This window comes from Diorhabda carinulata, chromosome X, assembly GCF_026250575.1.
Source record: "Diorhabda carinulata isolate Delta chromosome X, icDioCari1.1, whole genome shotgun sequence".
NCBI lineage: Eukaryota > Metazoa > Arthropoda > Insecta > Coleoptera > Chrysomelidae > Diorhabda > Diorhabda carinulata.
This window is the reverse complement of record NC_079472.1, coordinates 862,500-888,690: the sequence shown is the minus strand read 5'-3', so window position 1 is coordinate 888,690 and position 26,191 is coordinate 862,500. Positions and strand designations below refer to the sequence as shown.

The window sequence follows — 26,191 nt, the reverse complement described above, 5'->3', positions numbered from 1 at the left end:
ACTGAGAAAAAGGACTGCGTGTAGATAAACTACATGATTGTTTTCTTTTATATACGGGGTAGGTAAAAACAAATGAAACCATTTTAAAAAATAATAATTTTATTTATAATAATTTTTTCGATTATTTGGTATAAGCATCGTCGCTAATATTTAGCCTTCGCAATTCTTGATCTATCCAAGATCTAGATTTGGCAACGTCGGCGTACACACCCGGTATATTGAGTGTACCGCATCCTATCCCCCAAGCCACTATTCCAGCTTGAACGTACCTTTCCGGATTCGAAGGATCAGGACACACTAAAGGACTACCGCCGTCGCCCTGAAATAAAATTCGTAATTTCATGGACAAATTTCAGTTTAATTTAAGGAAATACTCACAGTGCAAGCGTCTTTCCCTTGCTCCCCCCCGGCGCAAATAAAACTACCGTGAAGCTCAAATTTAGAGCCCAACCGAGTCGTTCTCAAAGTGTCTTGACATTTTCTACGTTCTATCGTGGGCAACTCTATTTTTTTGAGTATAGCTTGACGCACCCCCACCTTTCCTAAAACGAAAAATCGAATTCCTAACGAGAAAATACCCAAAAAAAAAGTTTACCGAAAACAGTTTTCCCCCAACCGCTGACGTAACATTTTTGTTCGTTGATTACTGTCCCCTGGGGCGGTAGACAAATAGTACCGACGTTCTTAGCTTTTTTTATAGGGTCATTCAATACAAGAAGAGCGAAATCGTTGTAAAGATTACCAGGATTGAAATCGGGATGGGAAATTACTTTCCTAACCGACCTTTCCTGATAAGGCAACCTCTCTTTTTCAGTTTGAGTATCCCATTCACCGGCTCTAACTATCAGATCGTATATTTTATATCTGGAACCACGAAATTTAAATATTATCATCAAATAACATCATCACAACTTAAATAGTACTTATAGACTTCCCCTTGTATCATTTAGACGTTATATTAATTCGTCGAACGCTTTGAACGATTAATCGATTGAAAAAATCGAATGAATTACATACGTCAAGGTTATATAATACATAAGGTTTACTATACTTATTACAAAATGGCCGCCTAATACTCAATAACCCTACCAAGAACTTTGACAGTTCAAATAGTACTTTTGGACCTTCCCTTGTATTATTTGAATGTTACACACTAATGAATCGAAGGTTTTCAACGATTAATCGATTGAAAAATCGAATTAATTCCAAATGACTAATACACAACAACTTCTAACAGTTTAAACAGTACTTTTGGACTTCCCCTTATATTTTAACAACTTATCACAGTTATTATAGTACTTTTGAACCTTCCCTTGTACTATTTCAATGACTTTTGGACGTCACTTTATATTATTGGAACGTCACATTAATTCATTGAATGTTCTGAACGATTAATCGATTTAAAATTCGAATGAATTTTGAATAACAAAGTCGAATATATTTTTTTCAAAATGACTCCGCAACTTACAACAGCTTAAACAGTACTTTCGAACTTCCCCTCATATTTAAAGATTTTTATAGTACTTTTGGACCTTTCTCTGCATTTCAACAATTTATTGCAATTTATGTAGTACTTTTAGATTTTCCCTTGTATTATGTATTTGAATATTACACATTAACGAATCGAATGTTTTGAATGAATAATCGATTTAAAAATCGAATGAATCCCATATGACAACGTCGAGTACATAAATATTTTTTCAAAATGGCTGCTAAGTACTTAACAACAAAATATTATTGTAATGGAAAAAACTTACTTGTAGACGCAATGGGCTCCAGTTAGAACGACATTCGGGGTGATCAAAGAACCCCCACATACGAGAGGTGAGTTATCATTTTGTGATACGGCTTGATAATTTAAAATAGCAACGGCCCACGGAAATTCTCCGTATTCAGCTTCGTTAGTATTTCCGGTTATTTTAAAATCGATTCCGTTGGGATTTCGGATACCGCAAAAACTGGGTTGATCCACAATCGGAGTGGTTTGAGTATTATTATCACCATTATCGATGTCGTTAGTGTTTTTAGTGCCGTTATTTTCATTACCGTTATCAATGTCACTATCATTATTATTAACATCACCCGCCGATATTTTACAACAAACGTCCAAAGTGTGTTCGCATTCTCTGTTTCCACCAAATCTGAAATAATAAAAAAGTCGGTTAGGATGATTAGTCACTACCACGACGATTTATTATTTTCACTACTACCACGACGAATTATTATTTTTACTGTGATTTCTTTAATAAAAATATATAAATAACGACACGGTTTATTTGTTAATTAATATGAAAAAACTCACCTGATGTCAATAATTCCGAAACCATCAGTAACGCCCGATTGCACTATGGTATTAGTTTTTCCGTCGCATTCGTGATATTGCACACATCTTTTGATCCCTCTCGTTTTACCTTCCCCGCATTTTTCTAAAGCTCCATAACTTTCGGTTTTCGTTTGAGGCACTTCCTCGAACCCTGGCATATTAAAATCATTATTATTCGTTTCGGTGGAAGTGAAAATTTGTTGTAAAATTTTTCTTTCTTCTTCGTTTATTTCTTGCCCATGAACTAATAACCCCAACGATAATAAGGTTAAGATCAGTTTCATGTTTTCTTATTCTAATGTACAAGGTCGAACCGTCTACTAATACATCTGAATATTAAATGATTTCGGTGAAGTTACTTCTTCTGTATTAACCAACGGCGGGTTTATGTCTCCCCACTATTTTAGGCCCGTCCGTTGAGCCGATACCTGTAAATTAAATCGAACAAACTCAAATTCTAATTTAGTTAATTTATAAGAATATTTTCTATATTTTATTATGTAAATATTACAATTTATCGTTATTTATGAAGATCTTCTTTTATTTTTTAACAAAACACACTCAAATGGATTCAATTCGAGGGAAAACGCAGGTAATTTTATAAAAACTATATAAAAACTTATTGACTATTTCTAAACAATTTTTATGAACAATAATGTGTATTTCGTTAAGAAAAATTGAAATAGTCTCTATTTTTGGTACATTTAGTACCGTTGAAATAAAAATAGAAAATCTGTTGATTATTTTGAAATTTTATTGAACGTATATTTCGAAATCCGGCTCTGTATTTTCGCGGTTTACTAAAAAAACCTAAAGTCACAAAATTTCCAAATAATTTGCATTCTATATCATTGTAATAATTATATTATTGTGACATAATTTATATCATTAACACCGCCTCAATACCAGACCTATTAAGGTTTGAAATGTATTTAATTATATTATCTGGAAATACCCGGCTTACAACTCAAATTAATTTGCATCTATCTTCAATAAGTTTAGTTTTGCGCTAAATTCATTACATCTTTGATACAGATTTTCTTCATATAAGAATAAATATATTAAAAAGTCTTCGCGTTTATTTGAGGTTATGTGTTTTATGTAGTAATGTCAATAGTCGAGTACCAAATAATATAAAATTAATTATGTTCCATATTTAACAGATTAAACAACGAAAATATTTCTAAATATTAGAAAAATCCTTCTGAATCTAGGAATTATGTACTTATCTACCTACTAAGGAAGATATAATTATTTTAAATGAAGCTCTGAATAGTTGAGGTTAACAAAATCGTCTGCGTCGATACTGTCACTAATTTAGGGTTCATTGATCGATATTTTGTCATAATTAGTTGAAAAAACGTTTATTCAAGAGCAAAAATAAGATAAATATATGATTAATTATCGATAAATATACTAAAAATTATTGATTATATGTTTTTGTTAATCTACTCGACTATATTCTTCAGTATTTCCCCTTTAACGTTAGTCATAAACGTAATTTCATTAAACTCACCTGTACTTTCATGGATAAAAGGTTTTTTTTCAGAACCGGCTAATTCTTTCTCATTTTTTTTATATTCAGTAATGTTTTTTCACCATAACAACAAATCTGGTTTTGAAATTGTGCAATTATGACGTCATCGTAATTTTACGTTTCATCGTTTTCATTTTATACGAGGGGCGTTACCACAAACAGTGTTGCCATATCTAAATACATGATTAATAGAATCTGTACTTTCCAATTTGTTTTTTTTAAAGTTAATTACGTGATAAACGACCTTTTAAACTGGTTCCAACAAATTTTAAATCAAATACGATCATTACATTTTTAAGATAACCTAATTATATTAAAGTAAATAATAAATACAAGGTTTATTCCAAATATATGTTTATTATGGATAAAATAGAAACAAAAAGTATTGAAAACATCGAAAAAATTAATCGATTTTCGATTGATATCGATACGTAGTAACATCGAAACGTCTCTTCGTTAATTGCTCATCGATCCAATTCCTAAATTTAGCCACGTTGACGTAAACACCAGGAATATGTTCCTCCCAACAATCGATTCCCCAAGCAACGATTCCAGCTTGATAATATCTATCAGGATCTTCTCCTACGGGGAACACCAAAGGACTACCGCCGTCTCCTCTACACGTATCTTTCCCCTTTTCACCCCCAGCGCACAAGAAACTTTCGTGCATTCGATAAGACGGTCCGAAACGAGTTTTTCGAAGCATCCGCTCGCAATTTTCCCTCGGAACCGACGGCAAATCGATTTTTTTAAGTAAAACGGCGGTTTCATTCGAATTCTTCTCGATTCTACCCCATCCCATCGAAAAACCCCTTCCGGAATCTACCGCGACGAAATTTTGAGGAGGGAGACAAACTGTATTAACATGTTCGTCCAATTCCAACGGCGATTTTAATATTAGTATCGCTATATCATTATATAAAGCTTGGGGTAAGTATTTAGGGTGAATTATTACGTCATCTACCTGAAAAAAACGACCTTGACATCGTAATTATTTACGAGACAACCTGTATAGCAAATAATCACTGGTTTATGCGATTAATTATTTACGAGACAACCTGTATAGCAAATAATTACTGGTTTATGCGATTAATTATTTAAGAGACAACCTGTATAGCAAATAATTACTGGTTTATGCGATTAATTATTTACGAGACAGCCTGTATAGCAAATAATCACTGGTTTATGCGATTAATTATTTACGAGACAACCTGTATAGCAAATAATTACTGGTTTATGCGATTAATTATTTAAGAGACAACCTGTATAGCAAATAATTACTGGTTTATGCGATTAATTATTTACGAGACAACCTGTATAGCAAATAATCACTGGTTTATGCGATTAATTATTTAAGAGACAACCTGTATAGCAAATAATTACTGGTTTATGCGATTAATTATTTACGAGACAACCTGTATAGCAAATAATTACTGGTTTATGCGATTAATTATTTACGAGACAACCTGTATAGCAAATAATTACTGGTTTATGCGATATTTTATTATAAACGACGTAAAAAAAACAACAAATCAATTAAAATATTTGTGATTTTTGTGTAGTTACTTCATACTAGCAAATTTATAACCTCAATTAAATATTAAATTATGTTGTTTACTCGACTGGACGTTTTCTTATTAAATAACGAAATCTCATTTATGTAGGTCACTGTCAATTGAACAAATACTCGGTTCGCGTGAATAAATTTATTAAACGAGATAAAATAATTTATTTATTGCAATCAGATACACGTGTATGTTATTTAATTGACGTTTATTTCGATTAATCGATATAGAATCGATTACAAATAAAACATAGATAAACAACTATAGATGCCAATGGAATGTATTAGAAAGAGATAGCGCGTATAAAACATAAATGACATAAAACATTTTTAAATGTGTATACCGGGGGCGTTTGATATAAAGTTAACTAAATTTCATAGAAATGAAAATATTTTCATTTCCAAAGTATCCTGTGATTTAAAATTCACAATTTAACAATTATTATAGTTACCTCGACATCTTGATAAGGTAGGATTTCTACTAGAAGCTCCATATCCCAAGCACCAGCTCTCACTTTGAATTTATTATCGGAAATTTTGGTTTCTGTACAATGCGCAGTTGTCAATGCTACTTGAGGATGAATTAGAGACGCCCCGCATCTGTATTTCTCCCGTTTTCTATTATCCACTTCGAATAAAGCCAACATCCAAGGAAATTCGCCGAATTGGGCTTCGCCATCTCGAGCACCTGTAATAATTTGTATGAAACAAAATGGTGGATTAAGACAATAGAAAATAATACTCACCGGATAATTGGTGTCCTGCTCCGTATTTGTTTCTGTAGCCGCAACCAATTTTAAGTTCTACAAACAAAGATTAAATAAATTCAGTGGATATTTTTCGTATACTCCTCGTATCTCACCTTTTTTGTCATCGTCTGCTTCTATTTCAATGATTATCATAAAAGAAAAAAGAAGCAAATAATTTGTTGTTGTAGATAGAATCATTATTGGTAACGGTGTGTTGATATCTCGTACAAATTGTTAGATTTGAAAAATTTTTTCGTGTTCAATACTAGTTTGTAATAAAAAATCTCAATATTCAAGGTCTCTAGTCTATTAAGATGATATCGACTATTATTATAAGCATTAACAACAACGTGAGTCGATTATTTTCCTTATAAATTGTAAACAAGTAATTTTATTATTATTATACGTTTAATTACGAAGAAATAATTTTTACAAGTTTTCGAATTTTTTAAATCTCCAATTTATCATAATAGGGATTTTCAAAATTTTTTTAATTCAATTTCTCAACTTTAGCTCTCCGTAACTCAAAAATGAGTTTATATTTGAAACTGATGATTTTTGTCCTTAAAGATTCATCCTTTAAGATCATATTTCCATAATTTTGTTCGATACTTTCATTACTTTATAATATAAAATTTTTTAAACTAATTCTATTGAAAAAATAGTAACCACCAGATGATCTCGAGTGTTTTTTCATAGTTTTAATGTTTTCCAAGAAGTTAATATTTATTATAAGTTTATTTAGAAAGAAATATTTCATATTTTGTGAAATTTCCACATTTCAAATACCATTATTTATTATGATATTAATTTTTTTTGCTTTTTAATACCCCAACTTTAATGCTCCATAACTCAGTAATGGATTTATATTTCGAAACTGTTGATTTTTTTCCTTAAAGATTCATCCTTCAAGAATGTTTTCTTTTAATATTATTTCGAAATTTTAATCACTTTTTGATATACTATTTTTTATATAAAGGTATGTTTCTTTTTAATCATTCCACTATAATGGGAATTATTTAACAATAATTAGGAACCGCAGGATGATTTCTTGTATCAAAAAAACTTATTTTTCATTCTTTCAACTATTTTCACTTTTGTGCATCTAAAATAACCCAAAAGAAAACAAATATTGGTTCAGATTTGGATTCTAACCTCATTTTAAGATGTCAAAAAATATTTTACTTATATCTTTTAAAATACTCACTTCAAACACTAATATTTTTCGTAAGTTTCTTTAGGAAGAAATATTTTATATTTCTTGAGATTTTCATATTATTATAACGATTATTTACAATGATACACACTATCAAAGTTAACGATAATTTTACAACTTCAGTTTGAAATATACTAATTTCAAGCACCTGTATCTCATAAATGGGCCGATGAATGGAAATGTTGATTTTTTTCCTTAAGGATTCGTCCTTCAAGGATGTTCCCCTAAAATATTATCTAAAGATTTCAATTACTTCTTGATATACGATTTTTTATATAAAGGTGTTTCTTTTGAATCATTCCACTATAATGGAAATTATTTAACAATAATTAGGAACCGCAGGATGATTTCTTGCATCAAAAAAGCTTATTTTTCATACTCTCAACTATTTTTACTTTTGTATGAGTAAAATAATCCAAAAGAAAACGAATATTAGTTCCGATTTAGATTCTAACCTCATTTTAAGATGTCAAAAAGTATTTTGTTTAAATCTTTTAAAATACTCATTTCAAACACTAATATTTTTCGTAAGTAATTTCGTAAGAAATATTTTATATTTCATGAAATTTTCATATTATTATAACGATTATTTAAAATGATACAGACTATCGAAGTTGAATATAATTTTTTAGCCTCACTTTGTAATATGCTAACTTTAACGATCTGTACCTCGTAAATGGGCTCATGTATGGAAATGTTGATTTTTTTTCTTAAAGATTCGTCCTTCAAGAATGTTCCCTTGAAATATTATTTCAAGATTTCAATCACTTTTTGATATACGATTTTTTATATAAAGGTATGTTTCTTTTGAATCATTCCACTATAATGGAAATTATTTAACAACAAATCGGAACCGCATGATGATTTTTTGCATCAAATAAACTTATTTTTCATACTTTCAGCTATTTTTACGTTTGTCTGACTAAAATAATCTAAAAGAAAATGAATATTGGTTCAGATTTGGATTCTAACCTCAAATTAAGATGTCAAAAAGTATTTTGTTTATATCTTTTAAAATACTCACCTCAAACACTAAAATTTTTTCGTAAGTTTCCTTAGGAAGAAATATTTTATATTTCGTGAAATGTTCATATTATTATAACGATTATTTACAATAATACACACTATCAAAACAACCGATAATTGTTTAACTTCACTTTATAATATACTAACACAGAGTCATAGACAAAGATTAGTCATAGACAGACAGAATATAATTAACCATAGATAAAATATTTATAAACGAATGACAAGCTAAAAATCGATTAACGGATTTTGACAATTTAAATCGCTATGTTTCTGAGCGTTGAATAAAACCACATAAAAATTCATAAACCATTTTATTACAAAGAATTTATTTAATTTTCATTATATCTAATATTTATAAGTCGAAGTATCGAGATCGTGTTTAACCATTTGTTCGTCTATCCAATTCCTAAACTTGGCCACGTTAACATAAACCCCAGGTGTACCGTTCTCCCCGCATCCTATCCCCCAAGAAACGATCCCAGCTTGATAATACCTCCCAGTTTCGTTATCAATGGGGAATATCAAAGGACTACCGCCGTCTCCTTTACAAGTATCTTTCCCCTTTTCACCCCCAGCGCACATAAAACTATTGTGCAACTGGAAATACTTCCCCAAACGAGTCGTTCTCAATTTATCCTGACACATTTTGTTATCAACGACAGGCAGATCGATTTTCTTCAATATAACTTGATATTTCCCTTTCTTCCCGAATTGATCTTTACCCCAACCGGTGGCGTATCCCACCCCGGATCGCACGACGTGCTCCTGAGGAGGTAGACAAATAGTCGAAATGTGATCGGCGGCATCCACCGGCGTTTTCAAAAACAATATGGCGATATCGTTGAACAAAGCGCCGGCGTAGTACTGTTCGTGTATTTGTATCGATTCCACTTCTCTGTCTTGATAAGGGTAGAGTTCTTCGTCGTGTTGGGTATCCCATTCCCCGGCCCTCACTTTGAAAATCTTGTTTTTACCGGTCACGCAATGCGCTGCTGTTATAACGGCTCGGGGATGAATCAAAGCCCCTCCGCATTGATAAACTTTCAATACCAGCGGATTCCCTTCGACGGATTCTTCTCGCAAGATGGCTACCATGTAGGGGAATTCCCCGAATTGAGCTTCGCCGTCTGCCGCACCGGTTATTCTGAAACCCACTCCTTCGGTGTTTAAATATCCGCAACCTCTGGGTTTGTTAGTCACCGGAGAGGGGGTAATCGGTTCGGTTACGGTGTTGTCTCTGTTACAACATATTTCGAGGTAGTTGTTACCGCATGGACCTTCGTTTATTCTGGAAAACGGATTATTTACATTTACAACTTTTTAAAGATATCTAAACTTCGATAAAAATAAATAAAAAACGATTTTTTAACAATAATATAGTAATGAATTTATTAAATAATCATCGCCGATTAAACTACTTTTTGTATAGACCTGGTATAAACATGAAACATACATTATATGTCAATTCATCGACGTATTCCTGCAGGGTTGTAATCTAAACTTTATATAATAGATTATTATGTCAAAACAATTCTATTTTCTTGTTCTAACTTCTATTTTAATGCTATTTAAAAGAAAATTTAATTATATTACTTCAAATTTAAATTACTTCACATCTTAAATACAGCCACGTGTTAAAAAAAAGAAGAGAGTTGTCATTAATAATTTACAACAAATAGATATGTTTTTATTTGCATAATAAATAAAAAAAACGTAATAAATCCATAAAAAGATTATCGTCAATTGATCCACTTTTTGTAAATACCTGGTATAATCATGAAACGTACGTTTTATGTCTATTCGTCGACGTTTACCTGCAAGATTGTAATCTAACCTTTATATAAAAACTTATGTGTTGAGATAATTTTATGTTTATCAACTTAATTACAGACCACGCCCTTTATAAAAAAGAAGAGAACTGTCACAAACACCTGCTAGATGTTATCCAATCGTTTGTTGAGTTTATAAATTAGTTGGATTGCTACTTACTCAAATACAGACGATTTTCAAAAAAAAAAGAAGAGAACTGTCAGAAATAATTAAAACTTAGATTGACTCAAAAGTTTCAGTTATTTGTATTTTTTAACTGTATTTTAGATTAATAAACAAATTATATTTATTTATTTTGTGTAGTGCTTAGAAGTAAATATTTACGTAAAGGTAAGTGAACTATTTTATTAAATTAAACCCGTAAAACTAATTGATAGTTCTACGTAATTATTAACGGTTAAATTGGATCCTAATATAAATATTTGGAATCTATGAAAACAATATACAAACCTAATATCTATCACACCTTCTCCGTTGGTATTAACAGTACCATTTTTACATAGAAAATACTGTACGCAAACGCAATCTCCCGTTTCTCCCGCTTCTCCACCGTGACTTTCCACCGGTTGTAAATCAACACCTTGAGCCGAAGTTACTGGTTTTAATGTCGAAGTAGTAGTTGATTGATTTTTAACGTTAAAAACTGATTTTATTAAAGAGTCCAAATCCTCATTTTGACCTTGCGTCCAACATAAAAGACACAGAAATATGGCGACGGTGGTGGAAGAATAATTTATCATATCGACAACTGTAATATAAAAACTATTCACGTATATTATTTCAATAAAAATAATTTTTATTTATTTAAATTGATTAGATGCAATTTTTTGTTTATAATTTAGATTTTCAAGGTCTTAATATCATATTTTAATTTGAATTGATTGATTCTTATGTAATATAACCAAACTGATGGAATATATTAGTCTTTAATAACGAAATCAAAGACAATACGACCTTGTTTATAAAATATAAAATAATATTAAACAACAATAACGGTACTTTCCAGTTTTTTTTTGTTAGTATTAATAATGAATCGATTTTCTATACACGATATTTTGAGAGGTTATCTTCATATGTCAAAAGTCAAAAAGTTAACAATTTATTAGTTGATATTTACGTAAAAATGAAAGAAAAACAAAAAAAATATTAATTTTAGTTAAAAAAATTGATACTATTAGTATTATTCTATATAAATAGTATCCTTTTAGTCCTACTACTTTTAAAAATATGAAATTAAATATAGATAGGTAGAATTTATTTCTAAACCCTCGTATATTAATTAGAATGTTCATGTTTTTATTCACTTTTACTTTAATATTTATAAATCACGAAATTGGTAGTACTAACAATGATTGTAATAATGTATTAATATAAACTTACCTACGTCTTATTCGAAACAATCATACATATGATACGACTCGTCAAATACCTTGAAACTGGCTAGTTTAATAATAATTTCAAAGCAATTATTGACCAATGGTATATAGCGCCGGTCAAAATTCTTTTAAATTAAACACTAGCATGCGCTGACTTTATGTTAATGTATCGGTTACGTCTTCGGTCGACTTGTAAACAGTTTATTGTGGCTGAGCAATAGTTTTAAGTGGGGAACACCCAAGAACACATCCGATTACATCGCGTGAAATTTTCACTGGTAAAGCGGACAGTGGCGGCGTAGGTCTGGGTATCAATTTTTTCGTTTCGAAATAAATTCATTCTGAAGGTTATGTAAAGTTTTTGATCGTATAATCGGGATTTTAAAACGGAAATAAAATGTTTTGTTATTAATTTTAACGCAATCGATTTTTTTATATCACGTGATTCAATATGAAAGATCGTTTGAATGCGTGATAGTGAAGAATGTTAAAAATTCGATCGAAAATCGATTATTCGTTAACAAAAATCGATTTTTTTTATTTATTTATTTAATATGACGTTTATTTAACAAGAATCGATTATTTGTTGACAAGAATCGATTCTTTTTCATTCAATACTTCCAATTAAAATGTTCTTTTAGATATAAAACACAAATATCAGAATTTAAATGAATAAAATTATTATATATCATTACAATTTAATAGAATGTGAGATTCACAAATTAAAAACTGATAATATATCATTAAAAACATTAAATAAGTACGCCTCTGTTTACTTTTCTTATTGAATTAACACTAATTATTCTATTAAAAATGATCAAAATATGAAATCTGCAAATTTTAATATAAATAAATGTATATCCTTTGAAAATCAAACAAGTACGCCTCTGTCCAAGTTCCAAATCGTATTAATTCATTAAATCATGGAATTTACAAATTTTCATGCATATGAAAACAATATCCTTAAAAAATCAAATAAGTACGTCTCTGTTCAATATCGAATTAAACCCCAATTAATTTGATTGCAACAAATTAAAACATGGAACTTGAAAATTTTAATAAAGACTGAATATGTATTTAAAATGAAGTAAGTACGTGTCTGTTCATATTACTGAGACAGCACAACTGTCATTTCTTATAATCGATTATTCTACAAATACTTTGAAACTTTTTATTTGTATTTGATGCGTTTAGATTCGATGAATAATCGATTAATTTAATCGATGACATACATCTATTGCAAGTGGATTAACGAGCGTTTAATAAGCAGTTCCGGTAAATTGTATCTATAAAAAAGAAGAATCAGATACATGATTTATTGTTTTTGTATCAGAAATGAAATAAAAATTTAGGAATATTTCGATTTAATTTATTTCTAACCTCCTCAATAATTACTTACAAAAACAAACTAAAATTTATTCGTTATTTACTTTTTATTAATGATAATTGAATAGTGATTCAGTATATCTAGTGAAAATAGTAAGTGATGTTTGTTCATATTACTAATTTCCTAGTTAAATTTACGAAAAGAAGCAAAACTCAAGTGAAAGTGGTTATTTATTAAGCAAAAATGAGAGATGGAAGAATTTGGTTATAATAAGTTGATTTTTTGGCAAAATTGATACGAGTAATGCCAATTTTGTTTAAAATTTGTCGTTTTGGGACAAAAATATGAATTTTCGTATTGAAATTTTGTTATAAACAGTTGAATAGTGAAATCTAACCTAAAAAATATGATTTACTAGTAAAAATAATTGAGTATTTTTTCGAATTGATCATTTCCAATTGAAACTGATCAAAAAAATCAAAATTCAAGTGAAAATTTCTGGCTAAAACAACGAGATTGTATAATTTAACACATTAAGGTAAGTTTTTAAGCAAAAATGTGCATTTTTTTATCAAAATCATCAAGTGGGGCCAAAAATTCTGAACCAGATCAAATTTAAACACACTTTGGTAGATTTCAGAGAAAAAAAAACATGAAAAGGAGCGTAATTGGGGCCAATATTTTTTCCAAATTAGAAATGTATACTAAAAAAAAGTGAAATTTAAGTAGAAATGTCATTTTTTGAGCAAGTAATAAAGGACTAGAGAAAATTTGGTTATAATAATGACACGAATCCAAAATTTGGGTTTTTTTAACAAAAATTTTGAACTAAACCAAAATCAGACACGTTTTGATAGATTTCAGAGAAATAAAACATGAAAAGAAGGAAAGTGGAGTGAAAATATCTGATTTTTAAGCAAAAATTTAATTTTTTTGTCAAAATAAATAAAACAAGAGAGTCGAAACAAAAAAATAACCAATTTATGGTAAAAAACATCAATTGTGGTAAATTTTTTTCAAATTACTAATTTACATTCAAATACAATAGAAAAAAGGGAAATTTAAGTTGAAATATTCGATTTTCAAGCAGAAATTTTGTCTTAATATATGAAACAATAAAAAAAAAACATCATTCTAAGGCAAATTTAGATCTATTCTTGAAAAAAATCTAACAAGTTCGTCTATTAAGCAAAATTTTAAAAAATTCCTGTTCCATTTCAATAATTAAGAGCATAAACCAACAGGAAACATCAACACCCTGAAATCGCCAAATTTTCGACACTCTGTATAACAAAAAAGGTAAATAAATAAAAACTAGGAAAAAATTAATAAAAAAATGTATTCACATAATCGTAATTACACCCCAGATTCAGGCATCCACAATTTAAAAGTTCGATCATACGAACTACTGGCAATATACTGATCATTAGGAGCAACATCCACGGACATTATCTTCCCATCGTGCCCCGACAACGTCTTCAAAGGCTGCCACGTCTTATTAGTCCATATTTTCACAGTATTATCATACGAAGCAGTCACCAGATAATTACTACTGAATTTTTGAAACTTAACCTCCGATATCAAATTCGTATGAGCCGGAATCGTATACAAAATAGACCGTTTACGTAAATCCCATATTTTACAAGTATTATCCTCACTAGCAGTGGCTATATGATAACCGTTTGAAGAAAAATCGATACCCAATATAGCCCTCAAATGCCCTTCCATAAACATAATACAACGCCCCGTTCTAAGATCCCAAACCCTCCCGAAAGAATCCATACCCCTACAACAACAAAAATACCATAAAAATTACCCCGTTTACATTGTTTTATACAACACTTACCCCGTAGCACAAACGGATCCGTCTACTTGGAAACTGATGCAATAAACCGGTTTAACGTGACCTTCTTGATGTAAAACTTCAGTACATTGATGCAAATCCCATAACCTCCAAGAGTTATCGAAACAACAAGTACCTAAAAACCTCCCAGAAGGGTGGAAACCTATCCTTGATACCCTATGCGGCATATGTCCTTCGATATCAGCAATTGGTTCCTCACTAAAAACATTAATTAATTAATCACTCGATTAAATAATTAATTAAATAATTAATTCACCTAACAAAATCCCATAGTTTAACGGAACCGTCAGCGGCGCAAGACGCCATGTTACATATTTTTTCATCTCGTTCGCTAGTGGCGTACGGATGAAAAACTATGGCCCCAACGTTACAAGTGTGACCTTTTAACGTTTGTTTTAACTCGCAATTCGGCACCGACCAAACTTTACACAAACCGCTCCTGTAATTAATTAATTATACAAAAAACAATATTAAAAAATATTGAAATTATTCACCAAGAAGCCGTTGCTAATAATTTCGAATCCGGACTAAACTGGCAATAGGAAATCGGTCTTGTATCTCCTACTTGGCTGGAATAAATCGACGTGGCTTGAATTTTTTTCTGTAATTCTTGCATTTTAGCGGTTTTAGTAGCGGCGGGTAAATCTGCTAATCGCCTCGCTTCTTCTAAACGATCTTTGGCTCTGGGTAGGGAATATTCGGCTATCCACAACCTAGCTACTCGTAGGGATTCGGGACCTTCGTGATACCAAGTAGTTTCTTGATCTTTTTCGAATTGTTTCCTTTCTTCTTCGGCTTCTCTTCTTATCACAGTATCTTCGCCCATGCTGATTTAATCATAACGTAAAATCTTATATGTAATATACAAAAAAATATATCTTACCGGCTTAAAATATCTCTTAATCTCGATCTTCTATCTGCGGGACCTTCTCCGAAGAGGCAAATCGGTTCGCCTAGTTGACGTAAGTTTCTTTTAACCTCGGCGTCGTCGGTGGATACGTTAATTGATCTGGCTTTTCTTCTCCTTTCGAATTCTTCAAGTAAAGCTTGTTTATCTCGTGACATAGCATCTTCAAGCTCCATGTATTCTATTAAATAAGTTATATAAAATTAAAGATATTGTTAGAAATAGAAGGTTTACCCGAAGTCTCTGGAGTAGGAGACGTTGCTGCCGGTAGAGCTTCGTTACTTTCTTCATTTTGGGTTTCAATTCTAATTTTTTCATTATCTTCCAACGAACCGTAATGGATAGTTTTTATTTTTTTCACATACTGAAGTTCTTCGTCATCAGACATGTTTTTAAATTTTAAATGGGGTTTGTTTACGTTTGTCCAAAATTTGAGGTTAACTTCTTATTCTTTTTCTATTATGAAATATTACTCAATTACAATCGGAGCATAGACATAAACACTATTCGGGTTAACAGGATCATGATATAGATGCTCTGATACTAAACCCGGATCACGTTGCTCGGAACCAGAGTTAATCAGATTGTAATCATTTGATATTATATAAATGCGATCAGCTGATGGATTAAATCATTTTTCTATAGCTTTTTTGAAATTAACAAATTACTTATCTCCTTTAAATGACTACCTACTATTAACGGAGTGATCTATGGCAATTATATTATTGTTACAATATACGCACAAAGAAATTATAAGAACTTGATAAAAATGTGATTAAGGTTTAAAATACACAATCATGTGATAAATGATCTACTTGAATTCAAATCGTAGTTTCCGAAAAGCTCTATGATGAAACTAACCCGGATCACGATCATTGCTGTTCGGAAACAGATCGGATCGTAATCATATGATATGGTCCTTTCTGCCCTGGTATACCAGTGGGTAAATGTAATGAACTGATAGGTCTATGGTTTTTTTAAATATTAATAATTATTAATCCTTTTATATGATAATTTGTGATTTATTCTATGTTTATAAATTGGAATTATTTAATGGTTATAGTAGAGAGCCATCTGTTATGAAGTAGAAAAAATAAGCGGTATATTTTTTTAATGTCAATTATGTCGAATTTGGCCTTCCGCCTTCTTTTACAGAATTTTATCCATACAAGTTATCTTCTATCTTTCTCTTAATGTTTTTTTCGAAAAATCAAAGAGAGAGATATGTATAGCATATGTTTGGTGAATATATTTAATTTTAATTGTAATTTTGAATGGCAGATCGTAAAATAAAAATTAATGTACTACTAAAGGTCGTCGATGACTAATATTAATCTGGATGACAGATTATATTCGGCATGTTTATTTATTTCATGTCGAATTCCAAAGTTTTGTTTGACTTTGAAATGCGACGCGATCATTGAACTTGATTTTCTGTTTCTTTTTCTAGGATCAAAAAATCTCACAAGTTTATAAAAATAAATATAAAGAAAGGCCTAATTATCATTGGTACAGTCGGTGTAACTAGTAAAAATTTTGACCCGGTTTTGAGTTTGCGTTATATTGTCTATTCTTTACCTATACGATGCCGTTAGTTTAGCCTAAAAAGATAGTTGTTTCTTGATAGCTGCGTCCGCCACTTTCAGTAGAGCTGGTAGAAAAATTGAAAAATATTGAATATTTTTTAAGTGCATTTTTTTTAAGACGAACGTTATTGATTCGGCCCAAAGGCTTGGCCCGGCTAATATACGGACTATACATGGTTTATAGGGATCTTACGTGTTTTCTATTGGTTCACTGAGTCATAAAAGACATAAGGACACATTTTTTTATTGGAATTTTCCAAATGACTGAACATTTACATACGCGTCTACAATTTTTGAGAAAAGGTCATCCGATTTTTAAAGTGATTTTACTATGAAATGAAAGCAACAACGATTTATAGGTGTGTACAGTGTTTTGTGAAATGTTGTCGTTTTTTAAAACGCGAACTATGAAGTTATTAAAAAGAATCTGAAAAAAAGCTGCAAGTATTATCGATTTTTTTTTTCAATATTTCCGAGTTGTTTTCGATGTGTTTATCAATAATACAATCGTAATTTATGGTGTAAACTCAAAAATTCAGTTTGTTTGGAAAACATAACCAAAAAAAAATCGTGAAAATGTTACCTCAACAATATTGTTTGCGATGGAGATACCATCATTCCAATTTACAAACGATGTTTTCTCAACTTTTGGAACGTGAAGCATTCTGTGATGTTACTTTAGCTTGCGAAGGGAGAACAATAAAGGCTCACAAGATTGTTTTGTCAGCTTGTAGCACGTATTTTGAAACGATACTATCTCAATACGAAGAAAAGGATCCAATACTTATCATGAAAGATGTAAAATATATAGATATTAAATGTTTAGTCGAATTCATGTACAAAGGAGAAATTAATGTTGAACATGTAAGTATATTTTTCAAGATTCTTTAGCAGGTGTCCGTGTCTATATCAATTCTATAGTAATAATAATAATAATAAAAGTATAAAAATAGATACCATTCACTAGTTAATAGTAAATTTAGTTCATGCAAACAATCCGATATATAAATTTACAAGGTCTTTATTGCATAATAAGTACAATTACAAACAAAGACTATACGAAATTTTTTATTATAAATTCAACGGGTTATTTTGATACTTTTATTTACGTTTCAATTCGTTTTTATTATAAATTTAGTTATTTAATTACAATAAAATCGTCGAATTTTGATTATAACCTCAAAATTTTCAACAAGACTCAAAAGTTAAAAATTTGTCAGTGTCATCTTGCCACGTTATTAAAAACAGCCGAAGAACTCAGGATAAAGGGTTTGGCGGAAGTTTCTTGGAGAGATGAAGAACAAACCAGTAATAACGACACTAGTTCGAACGGGGTACAAACAGCAATACCCCAAGTGCAAACAGTTATGCCGAATAGCCCGACTTCGTCCCTTAAACGAAAAAGAGGCCGTCCCCCCATCGACGATTACGACCAAACATTCACAACACCTAAAATCATGACAGTATCAGGTGGAACGACCAATCAAGACGACGCTTATTCCAACGATGCGATGTCGAGCAGCGAACATGACTTGAATATATGGGACGAGGATCAATCTGCGAACGAGGGAGCAGATAATACGGAAACGGAAGATCCCCCGGTAAAAATTAAAAAAGAGGTACGTCATTATTGACAAAATCGACGGATTTAAATCAATAACGTCGTTTTTTTTTTAGTCCAACGATGAAGATGAAGTAACAATCGACGATAGGAGCAATACTTCGTTTTCGGCAAACGAATCTAAAGAGAAATTGAACGTAGGATCGTTTAATAAATCTTCTACGTCGAATTCTAATGTTACTACATCCGGAAATCAATCGTTCCTTACACCAGCTCTGGAGAAAGAGTGGCCGGACGTTATTAAAATGAACGATTATTTGAATACCGGTAGGAGACAGCAGTTTTGGGAGGAACCGTTCACTAAAAGAGTAATGGACGCGATTAAAACGAAAAACTTGGAGATGAAAGTCGCCGCAGAACTATTAGGAGTGTCCTACGGTACTTTATACGGTCGGTACAGGGATTCGTATGGGTGTTTGAAACATCCTTACAGGTAAGTAATGATAAATAAGTTATGGGGTTTGTTTGAGTTGAGTTATTGCAGGGTACGCGATTTTTGGACGGAGCAAGGCCCCACTGACGTTCTATTGAAATTGAAGCGTAAAGAAATTACGCTATTTAGAGCAGCGGAACAATTGAATGTTACGCCACAAACTTTGTCGAATTATTTGATTTCCATGTCGCAAATGGACACCAGTGACGCTAATTCGAGCAGGCAATCGGTCGCTGGGGAATCTTATGATGATTCCGATGACGAAAACGATTCCGTTCTGCCGGATGTACCTTCGAATAATTCCAACGTTTTTAAAAATTTGGTAACGACCAGTAATCCTAGTGGTAAGTACCCTATCTAGTAGTATAGTAGATAAATTCGATCATTTCATCCCTTTAAAAATTACAAATTTCAATATTTCTTTTGTATATCTTTGAATTATGAAAATTTCTTATACCCCTGGTAAGATACAATAAATTTTGAAGTCATTGATAGCGTCGAGAGTGAGGTTAAGTCGTGTCTTATATAGCTGTCAATTAAGGGACATTAAGTAGGTAGAAAGTTAGGTTAAGTTATACGTTGCTGTCAAAATGAAACTTTAAAAATTGTCAATGTCAAATCTTAATTTGATACAAACCGAAGTAGGCCGAAATGTCAATTTTTAAAAATCAAAATATATCTAAAATAAAGACGAATCTTCACGAAAAAAGAAACTTTAGTTAAATTATTCAATTGTCAAACTTTAAAAAAAAGAAATTACAGGTATATTGCTCATAAATTTATTGATAGAAGACAAATAAAAAAGAAGAAAATCAATATTATTGTTCCACTTTTAATATATAGCTATCAACGAAAAGTTTATTAAAAAAGAAGATAATGAGGTTAAATCATCTTACATCATGTGCAACTGTCAACGAGAAATTTTTTAAAAAAGAAGAAAGTGAGGTTAAATCATCCATCTATTTCTGTCAGCCGTCAACGAGGAAATTTTTAAAAAAGAAGAAAATTAGATTAAATCTTCGATCTATTTCTACCACATACAACTGTTAACGAAAAACTTTAAAAAAAGAAGAAGTTAGGTTAAATAATCGATATATTTATATTATATGTGCCTGTCAATGAGAAACTTAATAAAAAAGAAGAGTTTTTGTACTATTTTAATATACGTAGCTAACAACGTGAAAAAGAAGAAATTACAGATATATGACTGACAAACTTATGCACATAAGACATTTAAAAAAGAAGAAATTCATATTATTGGTTTACTTATAATATAGCTGTCAATAAAGAAGTAATTGAAAAAAGAAGAAAATTGGGTTAAATTCTTCTTCTATTTCTATAATATGCAACTGGAAACGAAAAACTTTATAAAAAAGAAGAAAGTTGGGTTAAGTTATTATTGATGTACTTTTAATGTATGTAACTGTCAATAAGTAACTTATTCAAAAAGAAGACAATGAGGTTAAATCATCCAATTATTTTAATAATGCAGCTGTGAACGAGAAATTTTTCAAAAAAAGAAGAAAATGAGGTTAAATCATCCAATTATTTTAATAATGCAGCTGTGAACGAGAAATTTAAAAAAAAAAGAAGAAAATGAGGTTAAATCATCCAATTATTTTAATCATGCAACTGTGAACGAGAAATTTTTTAAAAAAGAAGAAAATGAGGTTGAATCATCCAATTATTTTAATCATGCAGCTGTGAACGAGAAATTTTTTTAAAAAAAGAAGAAAATGAGGTTAAATCATCCAATTATTTTAATAATGCAGCTGTGAACGAGAAATTTTTAAAAAAAAAGAAGAAAATGAGGTTAAATCATCCAATTATTTTAATCATGCAACTGTGAACGAGAAATTTTTTAAAAAAGAAGAAAATGAGGTTAAATCATCCAATTATTTCCATCATATGCATCTGTCAACGTAAAACTTATTAAAAAAGAAGAAATTACCTTGATTCGAGAAAATGTGTAACGTCACTGGTTAAATTACCATTAAAAGTTAGGTTAGGTGTATTTTGATGAATTCTTCTGTTTTTAACCTTGTAACCTGTAGCTGTCAATTTATTTGAAATATAGAAATTTGGGTTAAGTATTGTTGATCTACTTCTATCATATGCAATTGTCAACAAGGAACAACTGTAGATCTGAAAAACGTTTATTTCCTAAATCAAAATCGTCTCGTTTTTACCATCTTAACTTGATATAAATCCTCGTATATCCCATCCCCTTGATTATTCTAATTTATATCCTTAATCGAAAACAATTGTTACACCCCTGGTAGAAGAAAATGAAGTTTGACGTTGATGCATTCGTTGAAAGTTATTGGACTTGTCCTAACAAATGTAGTACTTAATAACGCAATAAAAAAAAGAAGAAATCATAGACAAATCATACATTTAAAGCTTAAGGTTTTATATTTATATCGTAGAAAAAAAGAAGAAGAAAGTTTTCGAATCTCTTGTGAAGTTATTGTTCGAAATCGTTAATAGAGTTTGTTTTCGTGTACTTTTTCATAAGTTTTTTCTCTTTCGTAAATATATATGTGTTACCAGGTACGTCGTCATCATTGGCAAACTGTCCCGATATAACAATCGTTAAGAAAGAACGAAGCGAAGGAGGTAAAATCAACAATAACTCAGATCATTCCGAGAGCAACAGCGATCAAAGTAAATGAGAACAAGTCTCGTTTACTTATTATTATTGAAAAAATAAAAATTCCACTTATTAGTATTTTGTAAAGACCAAAGTAATTTTGTACTGTATTTAGTTGTTATATAAGTAGAGAGTTTTGTATACAAAACGACGAAATTTAAAAGAAAAATGTCGAAATCAAAATGAACGATTTCTAATGTTGAGTTACGTCGTTTTGAATCTTCAACTGAATACGATTAAAAAGAAATATAAAGTAGTGATATGGTGAAAATACCAAAATAATTTTTGTAAAGTAAAAAATTCGCGAAAGGGGGATCAACTATAACATTATTTTAATTATTTTACGAGATATCTAATATCGAATATGGGGGGATACAATCCCTTCAATTAAATTTTTAAGTTATTTTTGCTATTGTGATTATTTATATTTTTCAAAATTTTTATTTACCGTCCTTTTTTTATTAAAATCCACCCGTCCACTTTGTTAATACCGTTATTTATTTATATATATTTCTTTTATAAAAAATCAAATTTTCGATCGAAACACAGCAGTGGCAAGACTTTTTTAATAAAATCCTTTAATATTTGATTCATTCGGTGACTTTTTTAAACAAGATTTTTTGTAAAATTAATACGAGGGTTGGTCAATCAAATAAGAAGTTCAAAATTTTTTTCATTTTTTAACGTAATATTTTTTGATATCTGTACAGTTCGTTCTGAAGGTTCTCTAATTGGTTTACCTTTTTTTTTTAAATAACTATTTTTGAGGTAATCGTAATTTCAATACTTTAAATTTTGAAAAACCCTGATTTTATTTTATTTTTCTTTTTTGAGTATTAAATCCACTTAATAAGCTATTATCTCATTTCGAGGTTAGTAAAGGTTGATTATACCGGGTGCGATCAGAAAATAATCGACTTTAACCTGATCTATCGACATCTGACACCTTATAGGGAATTTCGTGTGCCTAGAACGTAAATAAAATGTCGTAGCTTGTCAATATTTTGACAGGAGGCTTATAACTGGCGCGGTATGTATTGATTCACCCTCGTAATTTTAATACTTTTACGAACCCGGATTTTATTTGTTTTACTTTACTGTCCAACAGATTTTTATAGTTTAATATGTTGATCCCTTTTTGCGGTAACGTTTTTTTTTTAAATAAAATAAAAAAGAAGTAGATTTACCCATTGGCAATGGTAGAGTAGAATTAGGAACATATCACTGGTCCTAGCCGGACAGTCTTCTGCACTGACTTTAATATTGCAGTCCTATTTATAGTGCTTTACATATAAATTCCGTATTAATCAAACTTTGCATATTTTTTTGTCGTTTTTTTATTAAATATATGACAATAGCATGTTTGTTTCAATATTTGTCGGAGATTTTCGACGAAATTTGGATTATTTTCGATATCAAGTGAAAAAATTGATGATTAAGTTGTGACGTTTGGTTTTTACGGGATGTTTCTGTAAGTAGATGATTAAGGGTGAAAGGGGGTAATCGAAAGTGAATGATAATGTTGTGAAAACAAAAAAGAATTTAGAGCAACTTTTTTTATATAATTTTTTCAAGTTTACGTGATTTTTTAGCCTCATTTATATATATAAAAAAGTATATTAAGTCCAAATGGATGTATCTTAACTAAGATTCCGTTATTTATTGCTCAAACTATTATTTTTTAATTCTTGTCAGGTATGGATTACGAATTTTTAGCCTCATATAATAATTTTGAGGCTTTTTGTTAATATTACTTCTCTAATATTTTTTATTTAACTTTATTTTTGGTCCACTGCAACTTGTCTCGCTAGTTTTTTTGGCATAAATATTGATTTTGAGGCTTAGTTTGCAAATTTTTAGCCTCTTTCAATAATTTTGAGGCTTTTTCTTAATAATTCGTCTCTAATATCTTATAAAATACCATTTAACTTTATTTTTGGTCCATTGCAACTTGTCTCGCTAGTTTTTTTACTATAAATATTGATTATGAGGCTTGGTTTGTGTATTTTTAGCCTCATTTAATAACTTTGAGGCTTTTTGTTAATATTGCATCTCTAATATTTTATAAAATTCCCTAAAACTTTATTTTTGGTCCTCTGCAACTTGTCTCGGTAGTTTTTTTACTATAAATATTGATTATGAGGCTTGGTTTGTGTATTTTTAGCCTCATTTAATAACTTTGAGGCTTTTTGTTAATATTGCGTCTCTAATATTTTATAAAATTCCCTAAAACTTTATTTTTGGTCCTCTGCAACTTGTCTCGGTAGTTTTTTTGCTATAAATAATGATTTTGAGGCTAAGTTTATAAATTTTTAGCCTCTTTTAATAACTTTGAGGCTTTTTGTTAATATTGCTTCTCTAATATTTTTCATTAAACTTTATTTTTGTTACTTTGCAACTTTTCTCGGTGGTTTTTTGCTATAAATTTTGATTTTGAGGCTAAATTTGCAAATTTTTAGCCTCTTTTTTAATAATTTTGAGGCTTTTTCGTAATAATTCGTCTCTGATATTTTATAATAATCAATGAAACTTTATCTTAGGTTCATTGAACTTTGTCTCTATTTTTTTTGTTATAAATATTAATTTTGAGGCTTGGTTTGTGAATTTTTAGCCTCAAATGATAATTTTGAGGTTATTTTTAGATAAATTTTATCTTTATTATTTAAATATGAAATATTATTGGTCATTTTTTAATTGTTCTAGTAATTTTTTACTTTAAATATTCATTTTAAATACTTTAAAGTGTAGTTTGCAGTTTATTAGCCTCAATTAATAATTTTCAAGTTTTTTCAACAAAATTTATTCAATAATAATTCGGTGAATATTACTTTTAGCTTAATATGAAATATTTTGACTCTTATTTCAACAGTTTTTACTAAAAATGAATAATTTTAAATGTTGTAACATAAATTTTGCGAATTATTAGCCTCAATTAACAATTTCAAATGTTTCTCGATGAAATTCATTCAGTTATAGGTTGTTCGACATTAATTTTGGACTAATTAGACACGTTTCGACTAATATGTCAACAATTTTTAATAAAAATAAACATTTTTGAATATTGTAACATAAATTTTGCGAATTATTAGCCTCATTTAACAATTTCAAATGTTTCTCAACGAAATTCATTCAGTTATAGGTTGTTCGACATTAATTTTGGACTAATTAGACACGTTTCGACTAATATGTCAACAATTTTTACTAAAAATGAACAATTTTTAATGTTGTAACATAAATTTTGCGAATTATTAGCCTCATTTAACAATTTCAAATGTTTCTCGATGAAATTCATTCAGTTATAGGTTGTTCGACATTAATTTTGGAGTAGTTAGACACGTTTCGACTAATATGTCAACAATTTTTACTAAAAATAAACATTTTTGAATATTGTAACATAAATTTTGCGAATTATTAGCCTCAATTAACAATTTCAAAGGTTTCTCGACGAAATTCATTCAGTTATAGATTATTTAATAGTATTTACATTCAAACCTGACATAAATTGACTTTTATTTAAAAAATCTAAGTTATAAATATTATTTTAAATACTTTGAGGTTAAGTTTTGCGAATTTTTAGCCTCTTTCGAATAATTTTACTAAAATACCCCCGCTAATATTCCATTTTACGTTACTTTAGTGTATTTCAAAATATTTTCAACTTTCGCAGTTCGAATCGAAGACTTATATTTATATAAAAAAAAATTTATCATCCACTTACGATTACCAATTTATTTTTTTATAATTATTTTAAACAGAAATCACCCTCTATATAATAACACAATCTATTTGCTCCACTCTCAGTATTTGTAATATGTGTGTATTATCGTTATGGGTATTTTTATCCCATATACCCATAGAAAGTGTCTGGAAAAAAAAACGATCCCCCTCTCCCTTATTTTTTTTCCACGTACGTCGAATTTATTTGTATTTTTTTAACAAAAATAAATAGATTAATCGATTCCAAGTGAGAGGAAAATTACCATCACACGGTATAAATATATACCCAGTGATCGAATATTTAGTTGTATCGAAGCTAGTTGGAATGCAGGTGGATTCGACGGGGTTATTTTGAAAATCGTTTTTTGCAGACATGTCCTTTCGGTAGAATAATGATTTTTTTAAAATATAAGTATATTATTTATGTATACCTTAATATTAAAGAAAAAAAAATAAAAA

At 29.9% G+C, this 26,191-nt stretch overlaps 4 protein-coding genes across 6 annotated transcripts; 1 reads left to right on the top strand and 3 right to left on the bottom strand.

Moving 5' to 3' along the window:
* Window positions 1–81: 81 nt before the first annotated feature.
* LOC130902040 (uncharacterized) lies at window positions 82–11,879 on the bottom strand. Its single transcript, XM_057813839.1, has 12 exons — window positions 11,629–11,879; window positions 10,699–10,996; window positions 8,767–9,706; window positions 8,028–8,127; window positions 6,171–6,227; window positions 5,877–6,112; window positions 4,292–4,824; window positions 2,303–2,614; window positions 1,758–2,141; window positions 596–864; window positions 379–542; window positions 82–319 (listed from the first exon to the last, which is right to left on the bottom strand). Exons 2-12 carry the CDS (start codon window positions 10,986–10,988, stop codon window positions 122–124), a joined length of 3,483 nt encoding a protein of 1,160 aa, XP_057669822.1. The 5' UTR covers window positions 10,989–10,996; window positions 11,629–11,879; the 3' UTR covers window positions 82–121.
* LOC130902695 (phenoloxidase-activating factor 2-like) lies at window positions 4,198–8,643 on the bottom strand. 2 transcript variants are annotated; one of them, XM_057814955.1, is made up of 5 exons: window positions 8,414–8,643; window positions 6,287–8,321; window positions 6,171–6,227; window positions 5,877–6,112; window positions 4,198–4,824 (listed from the first exon to the last, which is right to left on the bottom strand). In XM_057814955.1, the coding sequence occupies exons 2-5, from the start codon at window positions 6,369–6,371 to the stop codon at window positions 4,264–4,266; spliced, it is 939 nt and encodes a 312-aa protein (XP_057670938.1). In that variant the 5' UTR covers window positions 6,372–8,321; window positions 8,414–8,643; the 3' UTR covers window positions 4,198–4,263. The 2 variants fall into 2 exon arrangements, with proteins under 2 accessions (XP_057670938.1, XP_057670937.1); XM_057814954.1 differs by lacking the exon at window positions 8,414–8,643 and having other exon boundaries at window positions 6,287–6,540; window positions 7,381–7,675.
* A 1,129-nt stretch (window positions 11,880–13,008) lies between the features above and the next one.
* Window positions 13,009–26,191, top strand: LOC130902693 (protein tramtrack, alpha isoform-like). Of its 2 annotated transcripts, XM_057814953.1 has the most exons (6): window positions 13,009–13,489; window positions 17,173–18,172; window positions 18,529–18,927; window positions 18,986–19,362; window positions 19,414–19,706; window positions 21,916–26,191. In XM_057814953.1, exons 2-6 carry the CDS (start codon window positions 17,885–17,887, stop codon window positions 22,035–22,037), a joined length of 1,479 nt encoding a protein of 492 aa, XP_057670936.1. In that variant the 5' UTR covers window positions 13,009–13,489; window positions 17,173–17,884; the 3' UTR covers window positions 22,038–26,191. The 2 variants fall into 2 exon arrangements, with proteins under 2 accessions (XP_057670936.1, XP_057670935.1); XM_057814952.1 differs by lacking the exon at window positions 13,009–13,489 and having other exon boundaries at window positions 16,930–18,172.
* Window positions 14,274–16,188, bottom strand: LOC130902692 (U4/U6 small nuclear ribonucleoprotein Prp4). The gene is made up of 6 exons (XM_057814951.1): window positions 15,957–16,188; window positions 15,699–15,903; window positions 15,310–15,642; window positions 15,072–15,254; window positions 14,798–15,013; window positions 14,274–14,737 (listed from the first exon to the last, which is right to left on the bottom strand). Exons 1-6 carry the CDS (start codon window positions 16,108–16,110, stop codon window positions 14,308–14,310), a joined length of 1,521 nt encoding a protein of 506 aa, XP_057670934.1. The 5' UTR covers window positions 16,111–16,188; the 3' UTR covers window positions 14,274–14,307.

What these genes read in the sequence shown, in the direction of transcription:
- LOC130902695 (XM_057814955.1), bottom strand. Translation starts at nt 6,371, where the DNA reads ATGATTCTATCTACAACAACAAATTATTTGCTTCTTTTTTCTTTTATG. An exon ending in AGCAGGACACCAATTATCCG is followed by an intron (nt 6,113 to 6,170) that starts GTGAGTATTATT and finishes AAATTATTACAG; the next exon opens with GTGCTCGAGATGGCGAAGCC. An exon ending in TACCTTATCAAGATGTCGAG is followed by an intron (nt 4,825 to 5,876) that starts GTAACTATAATA and finishes CGTTTTTTTCAG; the next exon opens with GTAGATGACGTAATAATTCA.
- LOC130902040 (XM_057813839.1), bottom strand. Translation starts at nt 10,988, where the DNA reads ATGATAAATTATTCTTCCACCACCGTCGCCATATTTCTGTGTCTTTTA. An exon ending in TAAAGTTAGCATATTACAAA is followed by an intron (nt 6,228 to 8,027) that starts GTGAGGCTAAAA and finishes CTTTGTTTGTAG; the next exon opens with AACTTAAAATTGGTTGCGGC. An exon ending in TTCGGAATTATTGACATCAG is followed by an intron (nt 2,142 to 2,302) that starts GTGAGTTTTTTC and finishes TTATTATTTCAG; the next exon opens with ATTTGGTGGAAACAGAGAAT.
- LOC130902692 (XM_057814951.1), bottom strand. Translation starts at nt 16,110, where the DNA reads ATGTCTGATGACGAAGAACTTCAGTATGTGAAAAAAATAAAAACTATC. An exon ending in AAACTATGGGATTTTGTTAG is followed by an intron (nt 15,014 to 15,071) that starts GTGAATTAATTA and finishes TAATGTTTTTAG; the next exon opens with TGAGGAACCAATTGCTGATA. An exon ending in GGATCCGTTTGTGCTACGGG is followed by an intron (nt 14,738 to 14,797) that starts GTAAGTGTTGTA and finishes TTGTTGTTGTAG; the next exon opens with GGGTATGGATTCTTTCGGGA.
- LOC130902693 (XM_057814953.1), top strand. Translation starts at nt 17,885, where the DNA reads ATGTTACCTCAACAATATTGTTTGCGATGGAGATACCATCATTCCAAT. An exon ending in TGTTTGAAACATCCTTACAG is followed by an intron (nt 19,363 to 19,413) that starts GTAAGTAATGAT and finishes GAGTTATTGCAG; the next exon opens with GGTACGCGATTTTTGGACGG. An exon ending in AACGACCAGTAATCCTAGTG is followed by an intron (nt 19,707 to 21,915) that starts GTAAGTACCCTA and finishes ATGTGTTACCAG; the next exon opens with GTACGTCGTCATCATTGGCA.